This window comes from Lissotriton vulgaris, chromosome 8 (genome assembly GCF_964263255.1).
Source record: "Lissotriton vulgaris chromosome 8, aLisVul1.2, whole genome shotgun sequence".
In the NCBI taxonomy this organism is placed as follows: Eukaryota; Metazoa; Chordata; class Amphibia; order Caudata; family Salamandridae; genus Lissotriton; species Lissotriton vulgaris.
The window spans coordinates 1243924132-1243940659 of record NC_141696.1 but is presented as its reverse complement, the minus strand read 5'-3'; the positions used below and the strand labels follow the sequence as shown (position 1 = coordinate 1243940659).

General features: G+C 44.3%; 1 protein-coding gene across 1 annotated transcript in view; it reads left to right on the top strand.

The window, feature by feature from the left end:
• MTUS2 (microtubule associated scaffold protein 2) overlaps positions 1–16528 on the top strand; it is a 1086829-nt gene that overhangs the window by 905615 nt on the left and 164686 nt on the right. The window contains exon 8 of the mRNA XM_086935158.1: positions 6022–6088. Coding sequence (XP_086791284.1) covers positions 6022–6088 — 67 coding nt within the window. The remainder of the gene's footprint in view (positions 1–6021; positions 6089–16528) is intronic.

Genomic DNA, 16528 nt, shown 5'->3' with positions numbered 1-16528 from the left:
CCCTTCAAAGTGGTCGAGCGCAAGAGCCCCGTCACCTATCTCATCGACATGGAATCTCCCCGGAACCCCCTCCTGGTCCTCCACGCCAACAGACTCAAACCCCACTTTGTGCGCTCGGAGCTCAGCCTACTGATGGCTACAGACAGTGGGGCGGAAGAAGACTCCGAGCCCCTCCCTGACCTACTGAGGACCCGTGAAAAAGATGGCTCAGTAGACGGGGTCCGACTCTCAGATGCCCTAACCCCGGAGCAGCACCAAGACTGTCGGGCCCTCCTGCTGCAATTTGCAACCCTATTTTCCCTCACCCCAGGGGTCACCCCCTGGTGCTTGCACGACGTGGACACTGGGGACAGTCCCCCTATCAGACATCGGGCGTACCGCGTACCAGATCGGGTACGAGCCTGCATCCAAGAAGAAGTGTTGAAAATGCTCACACTCGGAGTCATCGAACCCTCGGACAGCCCCTGGGCCAGCCCAGTCGTGCTGGTCCCCAAGGCTGCTGCCCCAGGCACCACCCCTGAGATACGATTCTGCGTCGACTATCGGGGTCTGAACGCTGTCACCCGAACCGACGCTCACCCCATTCCCCGAGCAGATGAACTGATCGACCGCATGGGGGCTGCCCGCTACCTCAGCATCTTCGACCTGACAGCGGGCTACTGGCAGATCGGCCTCACCCCCAGGGCCCAAGAACGATCCGCTTTCTCCACCCCGGATGGCCACTACCATTTCAAAGTGATGCCATTCGGCATGAAAAACGCTCCAGCAACCTTTCAACGACTTGTGAACCAGGTATTGGCGGGCCTCGAAGAGTTCAGCGCCGCCTACCTGGACGATATTGCTGTGTATAGCCGCCACTGGTCAGACCACCTCCGCCACCTCCGGGAGGTCCTGCAGGCCCTCCAACAAGCAGGCCTCACAATCAAGGCCAGCAAATGCCAGATTGGCCAGGGGTCCGTGACCTACCTCGGACACCAAGTGGGAAGCGGTCTGGTGGCCCCCCTTCAGCTCAAGATCGCTGCCATCCAGTCCTGGCAGCCCCCCGTAACCCAAACCGAGGTCCGAGCCTTCTTGGGGCTCACCGGATACTACCGGCGGTTTGTGAAGGACTATGGCAGCCTTGTGGGGCCCCTCACGGCACTTACATCCAAAACCAGCCAAAAAGAGTCGACTGGACTCCCGACTGTCAAGCGGCCTTCGAGAAGCTGAAGGCCGCCATGTGCACCGCCCCTGTACTCCAGGCTCCCGACTACAGGTGGGAGTTCATCGTCCAGACTGATGCCTCCGACCATGGCATCGGGGCCGTCCTCTCCCAACTGAACCCCGAGGGAATCGATCAACCAGTGGCCTTCATCAGCAGACGCCTGCTGGCCCGGGAACAGCGCTGGAGCACCATCGAGAGGGAGGCCTTCGCAGTAGTGTGGGCCCTAAAGAAGCTCCAGCCCTACCTCTTCGGTACCCACTTTCGGGTGCAAACAGATCATCGCCCCCTGCAATGGCTAATGCAGATGCGGGGGGAAAATACCAAGCTATTGCGATGGTCCATCTCCCTGCAGGGGATGGACTTCACTGTGGAGCACCGCCCTGGCCAGGATCACGCCAACGCGGATGGCCTGTCACGCTTTTTCCGCCTCGACGAGGAAAGTCCCCAAGAGGATGGGTGACTCTCCCCGCCTTCAGCTGGGGGGGACGCATGTTGGACAGGCCACATGAAGGGCTCGCTCCCTCCCCGCATGACAGGGCCCGGACACCGGCTCTCCAGGTGCTACCCACGGAAGCAACCCGCAAACCGTCCCCTACGGGACTCCTGCTCCCGGACATCTCTGTATCACTGGCCCGGGGTACCGTCAGCACCATTGCCCGGCCCAGCCGCCATCTTAGACACTGCACCACGAGGCCACATGGCCTCAGCTCGACCCCAACCCTGGGCCTGGCCAGGCCCCGACATCCCGGCACCACCATCCACCCAGGAGGTGAACGGACCACTTGGCAGGTCAATGGGAGGAAGAAGTGTCGATGGCTCTCCCCCGCCAGGTGCCGATCGCCCCCAGCCTCCCCGGGCGCTGGCTCCACCCCCCTGCTGGGTGTCTGGACTCCCTCATCCCGGACCTCCCGACCTCCAAGTGCGAGGGTCCGGACATCAAAGGGGGCCAGACCTATAACTGAGGCAGCTCCAGAGCAGGAAGGCAGTTGTATCTTGGAGTCGAGAGACACCGTGAAGAACTCATCCTTGACGGACTGCTGGCGCTGCCGCAGCCCTGCCTTGTGAACTATCGTCCTGCCTGCTGGCGCTGCCGCAGCCTTCTGCAACCTTCATCCTCGATGGACCTGCTGGCGCTGCCGCGGCCTTCTTGCAACCTTCGTCCTCGCCGGGACCTGCTGGCGCTGCCGCGGCCCGTTCCTATCTACGACCACCTCGGGACCTGCTGGCGCTGCCGCGGCCCGTCCTTCTCGAACGCCGAGCTCGAGGATTGTGAGCTACCATCATCGCATCGCAGTACCAGATTGGTAACCAAGACTGTCCCGCTACCCCTTTCCCTGTCAAGAGACTAGAATTAAGAGGATCATCGTGTCCTGCTTCCATTGTATCGTATCACCGTACTTCAAGAATTGCTTATAAAGAACGTGAACCTTATCCTTGTGTGGTGTCCATCTGTGGGGGGGAAGTTACTTGTCTGTACGATCGCTGGAGACGGCCCTCACCGGAGGCCTCTCCTCTTGTCCTCGGCCGACCCTCCCGGTCCCCGTCTAACAGCCTTCATTGCCTGTCCATTATTCTCTTTACGAGAAGATTTCTCTCTGCCTTTCATCATAAAGGCCCCAGTACCTTGAATCTCTGTCAGATGTCTCCTTTTCCGACTGGCATTCACACTGCTAACAGTAGCCACTGTGCTTGCTTCCACAGAGCAAGACTGTCCTTCGGGATTCTTATCCTTAGAAAACCTTTCCTCCATCCTATCCATGCAGTCATCCAGCTTTTTGCTAAGCTGAGAGGCCAGTGCTGAGACCGCCTTTTCAACAGATTACTTAATTTTGACATCAACAGAATCCCCCGTCAAGGTGACTTGGTCCATTTTAGGACTTTAGGGGTAAATCACTGAAACACCGTAAGGTACTAAGGGAAATGATAACTCCTTGAAAGTGAGCCTAATACCAAATTTGGGCAACACCCTTAAGAGTTAAATTAGAACAATAGAGGGAACAGTAGAACAGAAACACCAATAAAAAATTAACTAAAATACGTTAAATAAGGATAACGTTGAAATGACAGTGATCAATGATTGTTATCTCACACGGAAACTGTCAACCGGCTCTTTTGCGTGTCCAAAAGATGGCCGCCAGACATCCCTTGAGTAAAAGGAATAGAGACCAATCCAAAATGGCCGCCGGTCAGTTGACGTGAGTACGGCGGCCTCAAGGGATCAAGAAAACCTCCAAATCAACTAAAAATCGCAATCGAAGTGTTGAAGAAAGAACGCGATTAGGGATAAGCAGCCAAGAGAAGATTTTAGATAGCATTGTCGGTGTATCGCAGAGGAGCGTGAGAGTGGAGGTCTGGTGGGTTTGTTGTCCCACGCTCGATGGCGAGAATAACAGAAAGGAGCCTCGGAACATGAAGTGAGGTGAGCGAAAATAACATTGAAGGAAGGATGCCCGTGGGTATTCGGGGCTTGATAGGAATCAGTACGCAAGTTGTTCGGATGAGGGCGATCACTTGGTAGGAGGGTTAAAAAAGAATAGAGCATAAAGAAAAAATGGTAGCAGTCGGGGCGTGAGAGGGACAAGAGTCCGGTCAGGAAGCAGGTTGGGGGCGCGCTTAGTTGGTGAATCTATTCTAAAACTGGATAGAGAGCCAGTGAACCTAATACAATTCTGGGGAAGCAGCCCGTGTGTGTCAGTATAATCGAATATCAGGAAGCGCCCACAGACAAAGAAACAGGCGTTTGAGGATGAAACATTCAAAACCAAACAACAGGTAAGCGTCCCCAAAACATGGTAAAAAACAAGTTAACTAATCTTAAAATACATTCAACATACTTAAAATTCAAAAACATAACCCTTAATACCCTTAAACATATAGTTCAATGGTAGATAAAGACCCACAGATAGTAATGAACTTATCTTGGCTGTGAGCAGCAACAAAGAAGGAATATGGCTGCCTTTCACAGAATTTTATTAAGATTGGAATGTTGAACCCGTGTTATAAATTCTTTACATTGTTTGGTGTTGCTGCTGTGAGCTGGCAATTAAAGAAATATGCATAATATTGGCCTCCGTGCCTTGCCATAAAATCGTGCTCTTATGGGTGTGAGAGATAGGTTTATGGTAGTATGCAAGCATTAAGTAGTAAAGGAAAGAGAACCGATCCCGGAAAAATTATTCAGTGGATCTTTCTAGATCTGAATGATGGGAGGAAATCGATATGGGTACAATCATTAGAAAGGAACTTGCCCACTTAAAGACTAGATAATCAAGTCCAATATCCTTCAGTCTGGTCAGAAGCAAAGAGTGGTCTATGATGCTGAAAAGATCCAAAAGGCACAATGTCGCTAATGAACCATTATCGGCAAGCCACCAAAGATAGACCAAAACTGATGGAACTACCAACTCAGTGCTGTGGCCAGATCAGAACCCTGCTTGAAGGTGGCTTAAGATAACATTGGCCTTGAAAAAGGACTATAACTGAGTGAAAACTAATTTTTCAAACGTTTTCCCGATTTATGGTAATAGTGAGATGATTCCAAAATTACTGTAGTCTTTTGAGGAGAGGGTGTTTGACGAACTGTTTTATTATTGCTATTTTCTGCTGTAAAAATACAATCCCCTGATTTAGGAACACATTGACAATATCCAAAATCAGAAGGGGGCAAAGGCATTATAGTTTCAGGGCAGATATCCAAGGTAGAGCGGCAACGCCTGGAAGTGGACGCTCTCGGTTTACAAAATGTACGGGGAGAGGCATCTGTGTCATGGATTAGCATATAAATTGAGATCAGTCATCTAGCTTTAACTGCTACGGTATGTACAGCTAAGCGGTGGGAAAGAAAATATCCTGATGTTGTGTAAGGTGGTGAAATGTCTGCCACTTGTGACTGTGGTGATTGGTGTACAAGGGCAGAGGTTCTATGCTGCAGTCCTTCAGTGCACTGTAGTTACTGGACAGCGGTAGGAAGGAACTACGAAACGGAAATGCAGAGATGGAAGAAGAGCTATGAACTTTTCCCACCAGGCTGCAGTCATGAAAAGAGGACTGGATTATTTTTCTACAGTGAATGAGATCATTTTGTCTGAAGGTCTTTTGCACATTTTCTAATTCTGAAAACTGACGAAGGCCATTTCGGCAGTGCTAATTTAAACAAGCATCATCAAAGAGTGCGAATCGGTCCTTGGATGGCAGTAAATTTGTAAATATATTTTTTTAAAACATATGCACCTAGAAAGTTAAAAGCCGAACAAGGAAAACAAATCTACCTCCTATAGGTGCCATGCCAATACATTTACAAACAAGCAAAGAAGTAAAAAATGCCTAACTGCACAAAAAAACACAAGCACGGCCCCGCGGCCGCAAAAGTAAACTGTTGTGAGAGGGGGAGCAGGATGTGAGCCCGCGAGTGGTGCGCGCATGCTTGGGAGAGTCTCCACTTTTTCAAGCACTACACTCATGCTTGTTGTGCACCCCTGCGCGCTCCCGCAAGGTGGATGCCGCCACAAGGACGAGTGCAGTGCTTGAAAAAGTGAAGAGCGACGGCTAAAGGCTCTCCTAAGCAGCGCATGCGTGCTGCGTAGGCGAAACCTATAAAAATATTTTTCTGTGTGAGGAATTCGAACAGTGCTACTGTGCTAGACTTGTTCTGTTTGTCTTACTGCTTCTTAAAACCATGATACTATCCAAAAGGTAAAGCGATTTTCTTTGTCGGTGCGTGTTCAAACTCCTCTTTAGTTTTGTGGTTTATAAATGCATACCTGAGAGATTTATCTGTACGAGATGATGTATTAGATGCAATTTGTTTATCTTTACAGAATGAAAGGGGTCTAAAAAAGGAGAAAGAGCTGTCAATTGAGCTTGGAAACATCAGGGATGAAGTTGGTAAGTGACCGGTAATTAATTTTTCATGAAAAGATTGTTATTCATGTCTTACAAAATATGCGTTCAAAGGACATCGTTCCTTGCTGTGATACGAGACATTTATACCCCTCATTACAAACAACTGTATATGCACAGTGGTAGGTTTGTGGCCAGGCTACAGCAGATACCTAGAATGTTCTGGAAATTATGGCAGATCCTCGAAGTAAATCATATGTGAACTATAATTACCAGGTAGTATTATATGATCTATAACTATGTATCGTCTTTAAAATCGATCATGTCATTTTCTGTCAAAAATGGGTAGCCGTAATGCGCTTGGTTTGTGAAAGAATAGTTTTTTCTGAAGTTGGCCGCCATTGCTGCCAAATGTCAGTGGTGTGAATGCCAAGGCTGTAGAGTCCTGATTCCATCTCAGGCCTATTTCATCCACCACCTTACACTACTTGCCCCTTTATGTCACTCTTGGTGGTTGTCTTTCACCCATTCTTTCCTCGTTTGTCACATTTTTCATATATTTCGTGTTCTCCCTTTTCATCTTTTCTCTTTCTTGCTTCGTTTCAAAGTCTAATAATGACAAATACGTCCCATTCCCCCTAAAATGAGTGCTGGTTGGCCCCACCTGTAACCACTGGCTCAAATTAAACACTGGTTAATATTTCATGTCTCAGTCAGAACCCACCTTGTGCTATATGTTGTAAAGATAAGTACATTTTCTTCTGGAGACCAAGCTTGGACCAGTAAAAGCAGTAGCTTCAAGTGAAATATTAAAATCATCAGCAAACAGCAAAACACAAAAGGTAATTTCGCTTTTAATATTTGAAATAGTGCCTGTGAAATCATTCACTAGCCAATCATGATTAAGAAATGCAGGGTTTATGTGCATATCAATCAGAGTTGTTTAATGTAATAAATCCAGTCGAGGCCCTCCATTCTAATGCAATCAAGACTAATATGACCAACAAAAGAACCCCGGAAGAGCCCAAGGTAAACAAGCTCTCGCCTGAGTACCAGTGATCCATTTTAAGACAGGAAGAAGGGAAGATGGTGCTTGAAACGTTTCTTCATGGTTAAGTTTCATCTTATGTAAGGTCTTCCTCGTGGCGTATCGTTGTAGTAATGTTTCAATCTACTAGCGACCCCCTCAACTGAAAATGAAATATTTTGTAATGCACGGGGAAACAATCTTCCAGGATATTGGATGAAATTGGCTAGGACATATTGAGCTCCTCATCTTGAATCTGGAAGATCAATTACCCCGTGCGGAAATATCATCATTGCAGGTTACAAATTTTACTGCCATTTGGTTTTAACTGGCACTTATAATATATTCATGTCAAAATCACCGATAACTTGGTTTTAAAATGCATATTTTCTACCTTTTTGGTATGTTTCCCAATGCAGATTCCTGCAGGTTAGTGAAAAATTGCGAGTCCTGGCACAGTTTCTGCGACGATTCTAAAATGTACTGCAAGTTTCTGAGTGAGCCGAACAATGGCAGGTTTAGTGTAGGTTTGACCACTCCCTGCATTTCCAGACGAATGCTGCTCCCACCACAGAAAGTCAATAATTGCCACACCAACCACACCACACCAACCACAACTGTCATGCAGGAAGACAGTAGACAGACCAATGGCCTGGGGAATGGCTACTATCCACAGTGTAGATTTGGGCGTCTGTAATGGCTGGACACATTTAAGATTAGCTTAGGGTGATGAAGGAGATGAGTTGCTGTCACTGCACAGTATCCGCAAGTAAAGATGGTAAAAGGTCCAGGAAATCTACCAGTACCACCACACCTCACGGAAGATAGCTCCCTAGACTAAAACAAAGTCACAACTTCTCCTGTAAAGTCCATGTGCAATACATGTTGTCAGATGAAAATGGAGAATGCCAAGATTAATGCCAAGACCTTTTCTGATTTATTTCTAGTGCCTATCTTCTAGCCTTTTTAACCATGCCTGCAGGTAGTGTTCTGTAGATGTTTTTCACCCCAATTGTTGGTTACGGTCAATTTTTTGCCTTATCACATATTTTAAAATAGCTACAATGCAAGTACCTACTTTTAAGCTTGTATGCATCCCTTTTTTGTTTGTTTAGAAAAAACAAATGTTTTTCTCTCTTTTTGTAAAAACCTAAAACATTTGATTTCTGCCATAATATAAGCAGTCTGTAATAGTAACATTTTATATCAATGGACACATTCTCCTGACCTCACTGCACGCCAGCCTGTTTTATCCTGTCAGCTTTTGTGTATTCGATTCAAACATTGCTGTTAGAAAATTCTGTTCTGTCCTTCATCTTAATTATTTTGTTGCTAGATGGGTACAACCTGCCTATATTATCTCATTTCAAAAAGGCCAAACTCAGACATATGTTGCCTACAAAAAGCAAAGCAATACATCACATTAGTTCTAAATCATTGGTCTGTAGGCAGCTTTTAGCTGTCCATTGACAAAGACCTATTGAACATCCTCTATACTTGAAGTGGGGTTTCGGTCAGCTTCTTTCTCGCTGTAGCTAGGCTTTCTTGTCAATCGCATTTGCTTGCTCCTTACTTGAATACTTTTCTCCTTTTGATTGGATGACTTTTCTCCTCCCACACTCCACTTTAGTAACTCATTTTTTCCTTTTTATTCCAGCATTCCATGGGCGTGCATGTGTTTTCTTGGGCTCACTCCCCCATAGGCTGTTTACTCCTCACCTTTTTCCACCCATGCTCTGCTTTTTGAGGTCTTTTTAACCCCCATCCTAGCTCCTCCCCCACTCTCCTACTCCTCCGTGCTACAATATGCTCCCTCTGCTCGCCAGCTTTTTTTTGCCCCTATCTCCCTCATCTGTTGCTCGCTCACCCTTTCCCATCATGTTCTTTTTTTCGTTTGTTGTTTGAATAGCCCATTAGCTGCAGTTTGTTGCTGAGCAGCTCTTTTTTAAATGATGCACATTCGCACACAAAAAAAAACCCAACAGTTTTTTAATGTACTACTCGATAATGGGTGTCAATTTTGCAGTGATAAATTTAGGAGAGAAAAATGGCTGCCGCACCGTTGTGATGCATCCATGCACATGATATGAATGTATACATCGTCGCAGTTGGGCTGCAGTAGCATGCCATATATACCTATGCTACTCTTCGCCCTCACATTGGATTTTCCAGCTATTTTTATGATGTCATGTCCAAAAAGGATGCGGAAGGCAAAGAGCCATCAGCGGCAGTGGGTTATGCTTTGATGTCACTGTGAAGTCTGTGGCAAGGTGGCAGAGGATATCCAATTGTGGTAGGCCTTCCTAGAAACTCCAACTCCCTCTGGTGAGTAAGACGACCAGTGTTGATTGAGAGACCATCTGCTGCAGTCCTTTTCTTCTCTGTGGTGCTGCCACTACTTCATTCACCTTGTAACGTCTCCATTAAAAGTAGACCAGAGTGCAACTTTACATTCTGAACAGTATATAATATATTAACTGTCTCCTCTAATGTTTATTGAGACTACATAGTGTTTTTATGTAACATTTGATTGACTTTCATAGTTTTGTAGTGCTCAAATGAAAATGTTTAATAATCTATCTTGGACACATGAAATTCTCCTCGACAACCGTGATTAGAAACCTAGGATTGCTCAAACCTTTGTTCAGATTGATTTGACAGCTGCTGTAGTTCCTAAAATTCTTGGTGGATGTTGCATTGTACTATGTAACACATTAAGTCACCCAGTTAGTTCATTATCTTATTGATACAACATTTCCTCGAAATTAATTGATCTCAAATGGCATTTTGCTTGTATCTGTTCCAAAACATTTTGGTTCATACATTAGGAATTCCAAATTTCCTAATTGTAGTACGGAGAAAATCGCAATTAGGAAATTGGAATGCCTAATATTGTACATCTGGCCTTTAATTTTCTAACATAAAAAAACAACGGAAATGTCCACTTTAAAATGTGCTTTACCCCTATTACAAAAGAACTATGTGTTTATTAAATGCCTCATAATGCACACCAACAATTGGAATCTCTATTTACATTTCAAACAAGAGTTCTTTTCAAGCTTAAACGGGTCACCATATTTAGCCCACCATCCCAAAACAAACATCAACAACTAACAATGACAACATTTTAGGCATGTATATAGTGTAATGCTTTACTAACACACAACTCAGACACAGACACAGAAGCAGTACAAGTTCCCTAACACAAATAACATGTACAGGGCCGTTGGCAGCAGTGCAAAGTTCCCTCACACTCTTCGAAGCAGCTGTGCATGCTTCCTCATACATTCCTCCACTTCTTTCATCAATCAGTAAAATGTTAGTATTTTGTTTGAACACTCCATGGGATTGGATGCCTTTCCTTTGTCTCTTCCCCATCCTTCTTCTTGCTCCCTAATATCCTCTCCCCTTTGTTGATTGCTCCCAGAACCCTTCTTTTCCGCGTAATTGTTTGTGTTACATTTATTTTGCATTTGCGTGGGCCCTACTGGTGCACTTTGCTGCAGGGCTGCTCGCTTTTTCACTCATTCTCTGCTCCCCTGCACCTTTCCTTCTTGCTTCATTTTATTTTGTACATTTTTTTAATTACTTTTACGTTGGCCCAGTAGATGCCACATACTTTTATAGGCCACTTGCGTCTCTATCTCTGTTCTGCGTGCCTGCACATACTTTATTTCTCTCGCCATCTTGGAACGCTAAATGACAAAATGATCATTACATCATGGCTACCATGCAGAAGGATACATGTTAACATATCGGCAGCCATCTTTGAATGAGTTTATTATACTTTGAAAAAAACATACAAAGATAGCTGCCAGTGCGCCTACATGTGCACGCTTGGGTGGGCATTTTGGATTTTTTTTTTGCATCATTGTATGATGCCTGCTGGTAAATGTACATGTTTGCATGTTTGAATGAAGTTGCCCATAATGTATGCCAAACCAAAGAAACACTTAAAAAACCAGCAGCTCACCACTCTTATTTGAATGGCAGATATCTAGATTTGTAAGTGCATTTCATTAGCTATGTAAAACAAAGGGCATCTCTTGCTTTCTCTTTCTTATGTCTTGGTCTCCCATCTTATTTATTCTCACACCTATCTTACGTCTAAGGAGGGGAGATGCACAGGTGAGCATTAGGTCTTTGTCTGTAGACATTTCTGTCAGCGTATGCTTTTGGCAGGCTTAGTTTGTTTGTTCTTGGAGAAAGTTGTGAAGTCACATGAGACCCAATAATGCTTGCTTTTACAAATGGGATCAGAATCATCTAAACCTTCTTTTATGCATTAAAATGATTCGTTTGAACTCAACCTCACATAATTAATTTGAGAACATTTGTGTCAGACCATAAATATTTCTTAAGGGGTATATGCATATTGCCACCTATCTTTTCACCAATGTTTTTTAAGACATCTTTTGTATTGCAATATTAACAGAACAGAATAAACAGCACTGCCACATAACACCCAACAAAGGAGTATGCATAGATTTCCATTTTGTTTCACACAAACATCTGCAAATCGAGCACCTCTACTCCTGCTCCCCATCACACTCTCAACTACAGTGAACCCACCATGCATCCCATGTCATATTATTTTGTATGTGGACAACCCTTTAGACGGTGTGTTTGGCTGTGCAAACGTCCATTCCTCATGGCCATTAATCAGCCACAGCGGGAGTCAGGTCCAGCCAGTGCCTGGCAATATCATGATTTGATACCTAGCGGGCCCATCGCCACAAGGCAGCGAGTACCTGCGGCCTCTTCCCCCTCTCATTCACCACCCAAGGTGGCATGTTTGGAATCAAGAATTAAAGGATATCCAAAGAACCCACTAAGGGTGGTATATATTATGGACCAATATTGGCCGATCATGGGGCAAGCCCATATCATATGGAAAAAATCAGCACATTCTTCATGAAAACATGGACAGGAAGTGTTTTTTCTTGTGCCCATGTGCAAGAGTCTGGTGGGGTCGGAGCAGATCAGTGAAAGTATTTGAATTGTATCATCCTCAATTTGGCCTAAATAGCTAAACACCTGCCCACCATCTTGGCCATTCTTCATCCTCATATTCCCCCCTCCCCCTCCCCCCGTCTGCTTGCCACTCAGCTTTCAGTTGTAAAAGGGGATCTGGAGAGTTGATCACTAGGATCTATATATAAACAATCTTCCTTTCTTATCTAGTGGTTCCATTCCAATCTTGGGCTCAAGTGGGTTCAATTAAGGGACTGCTTACAAGAGGTGATATTTGGGTGGAATGCATGTCTAAGTTGTATGTAACATGGAAATTGGGAGCAATGTAGTGTATATTTCTATGCTAGTTGGGCAAATGTTCTCATGTGCCTGCCCTCCCACACATCTAACACCTTTGAAATTCCTATTAAGTTGCATGGCCCAAACCCTGCCATGCTCGAGGACTGAGGCAACCAAGTTGCCCCGTAGGGAAGTTTCACATGTAATTGTCTTAAACCACTTAATGTGCCACTGCACCCTGTGCCATCATAACCGGGAAGTCTTAGTACATTTGTGAATCCTTCTGGGCCCTAAAGAACCATACAAATTACTTTGATATTCCATGTCTGTAAGAGGTCCTTTTCTAGCTGATATGTCCGGTCCTGAGTGTCCTCAAATATCAAGTCATTGATGACTACCTTTCAGTGAGGCCCAGTAGTACATACAGATGAAGGTCTGTTATTCCTTGCCCATCGTCGCAAGGAGCTTGAATGCATTTAGTCAGAGACTCTGTGCTGGGTTTCGGCCCATTAGAATTAAAATTATGTGTGCCCTCAGTATTGTGAGACCACACCAGGCAATATTGAATCACTTAATTTCTGAAAATTATATTCTGGTTGTGATACTAAGAGCAGTGTATGAATGCCCTGTTTTGCGAGTGCCTTTGACTTGCAAGTAATAGGTCCCATCAAGGTTAAAATAATTCCTTGTCAAGGCAAGTGTAAGAAGGCAAATGGCAAAATTATTAGGAATAGTTACTGGTCTAGGACATCTATTCAAAATTTCACTGATCACTTTGATCTCCTCCCCTTGAGGAATGTTGGTAAACAGGGACTCAATGTATCAGTGTCAAACTGGACCCCCTCAATCTGGTTAACCCAGTGCTTAATCTGAGCCAGTGGTTTCCGGTGCTCAGAACCAACACTTAATCATCAATGGCCCTTTTCATGAGCACCATTCGCATTCATTTATGGTAGGTACGGGGAGATTAATTTATTTGCCCAGAATCACAGGATGTTGAGCCAATGCCCAGACTCGAACCTGGTTCCCCAGCTACATAATCAGCAGGTCTGAACATTCCGCCACATACTCTCCCCACTTTCATGGTTAGTTGTTGGTTCTGTTTTAAGCAGCGCTAACCAGAGAAATAGGCTGGTGCTTGCTGCCTCCTGACGAGAGCGCTGGCGCTTATGTTTTTTACAAATTGATCACTGGTTAATCATATCTCCACTGTGACACACATAACATCTACTCAGCAGTGGATTTCCGGACACCATCAATGAAGTAATTGTGTCATGTGCAGCTTTACAAGCAATAATAAGGAATTCAGACAGACAAATCATAAATATCCTTAGATCTTTTACAAACTGCAACTCTAGTCATGTTATGTATGTGGTAAGGTGCTCCTGCAACTACATCTATATAGTACAAACCACCCAGAAGGGTAGATGTAGATTGAGCCAACACCACAGTAGGATCAAATGTACATTCCGTTGCACATTATACTAAAAACCAAATCACTCTGAAAACGACCTGAGGTGGCAGGTTTTTGAATTGATCAGGAACACCCCGAGAGTTGCGGATATCCAAACATTACTAAACAAAGGTGAATGTTGCTGGATCTTGTCGTACAATAGTATCACAGAAGGACTAAACACCATTAAGGAGTGCAACTCTGTTACATTCACTTGTTATCCTAGATGAAACTGTGTTTTTATCAATTGACTTGTAGTCAGCACATTATGATTGACTACTTGAAGTTATTTCTATTGAAATATTTTTCTGTTTTGCTATATCAGTGGAATGCTGTTGTCCTAGATGAAAACTGTGCTCCTCCATTGATCTGTATTTAGGCCATCTTGCGCTATTTGCACATTACAAGGGTATGCTGATGTCGAATTTTATGGCAACATAACTGTAATAACTATATGTTTCAGGATATGCATTCAATTTCTTTGATTCTTACATTTCAAACTGTATATACTGTGTTTGTTTCAAATTTCTACTGAATTAATCGCTATGGGGCCAATTTAGATTCGGTAAAATCCCTTACAAATAGCTGTACGGAGCATATTTCCCGAACAAATCGTACCCTTAAACGTCCCCGTACGTAGGATGAAGTACGATTCGGACCCAAAGCAGATATCCTTACGAATCGTACGAAAGATCATACGACTTAATAATCCGTACGAATCGCATTCTGAACATTGAGTACCCAACGTCTCTACGGATTGAAGCAGCATTTTCCAACCAGGCAAGTACGATTCGTCTCATCAACACTCCGTACGACTTTTTTTCTACGGGAGCTCAAAACGTCCGGAAAAGCAGATTTCGTCTCGAACCGCGTACAAAACGGACCCCCCTGGGTACGGTGCATACCCCCCATAATTGCAGGGGTACGGTGCGTAGGAGTACAGTACGTACACCCCATGATTGCAGGGATACGGTGCGTATGTGATTGTGTGGCTCTCTGTATGAATTGCTCATACGCTATGTTTTCCGTACGAATCTCGTTCTCATTCCCCGGTCCCTATCGTACCTGTCGGGTCGTACAGCATGTTTACGATTCGTATGGTTCACTGTGAGGGTCCGTGTCGTACGGATTTTCCAATGCTTTTCGTAATGTTAGCAACGATTCGGTCGCACATTTTTTCAAACGAATCGTACTACGCGATTCGGACGGAATTGTACGAGTCGTACGAAAAGGGCTACGGATTTGATTCGGTCGTACGATTGGTTTACCAAATCGGAATCGGCCCCTATGTATCACAACCAGCATATGCTTTTCTGCCGTTAAGTCATTTTATTCTGCCCAGTGTGATCCCGCAATTTCAAGGGCTAATGTTTTAATTCCACCCATTTTTTCTGGGTTCTATCAGCTGCCTAATCTATTCTACCAGTCATTTTCTACAGCCCCATTTTTCCGATTTTTGTTCTTTTTTGCTTCATTTTTTAAATTTAAAATTGTGTTTTTCTATTCCAAATAGATTTTGTTTCAGCTGTTTATGCCGTCAGAATGTTTTTTGAAATGTTTTTCGTACTTCCATTACTCATCCACTCACTGGAATCCATTTTTGACAGCCAGCGCTTCCCTCGCGCTTCCTGGTCCTTGTGTATGGTACGAGGTTAGCCAACCACATTGGAGGCTCTGTTTCAACTGCTGGTCGGAAGCAGCTAAGGAAGTGTGCTCACATCTGCAGAATATTTATTTTTCTAATGTGCTGGTATTTTTCAGATTTCCAACCATTTTATTGCTTTCGGTCATCCTTCACCCTTGCCTGGACACCCAACTTTGATCTTATGGCGATTTATTCGCCAGTGAGTCCTATGAACACCTTTTCACTACAGTGGTTTCACTTTTTCCAATTTCTGATTTTTTAAATTCTAGCTTACTATTTTTACGTTTTGCTTCACAGATTCATTCATTCTTCCAATAAGTGAGTAATACTGAATGGAGGTCATTACTCTTGTTTGTAGACTATTATCTTTTACTCTGGTCCCATTATCCACTTATTAAAAATGTTAGTTTTATTTAAGATATCTTTCTACAGGGGTCACTGTAATTGATTTTCTTTTCCTGATGATGACTCCTAAATAACTTTGAGTCGAAACACCATGAACGACTCAGGCAATGAGGACATACATTGATGAATTGTTTTAATTATATATGTGCTTTGATCTGCGCCTAACCCAAACCAATTAATTGTTATTTTGCCTTCATTTGTTATTCACACTTTTGCCCTGGTTTTGGTATTGTACACTTTGTGATCACTTGAGCACTGAACACTTGTTTGTAAACCTATAGTTGAATCAATTACATGTTTTATAATAATTAACGGATGGGTTCTGCTTCTTGTCATTTGTGATGTGAAACTATTTATGTCCCGCCTGGAACCACTGTTCCTGTTGTGTAAACCATCCTAAAGAGGCACCACAGCCCATAATTGAGAGTTAGCTTATCCCAGGCCAGCACTTTGCACTTGGTCTGTGCCAGGAGAGGAGCAACACTGAGAGTCTAACATAGACTTGGGTTTGATTTCAAATGAATGCTCAAATATTTGAAATATTGTTCCGGGTCCCCAACCCTTGCCTGTGCTGTAAATAATGGATTTTGCTTTGTAAGCAAGACATATTGTGATTTTGTATGATTAATGTGTAGGCTGGAGACACCACCAATACAATTCAATACAATAAAAACAAGTTGTAGATGCAGTGTTTCGGTGGAC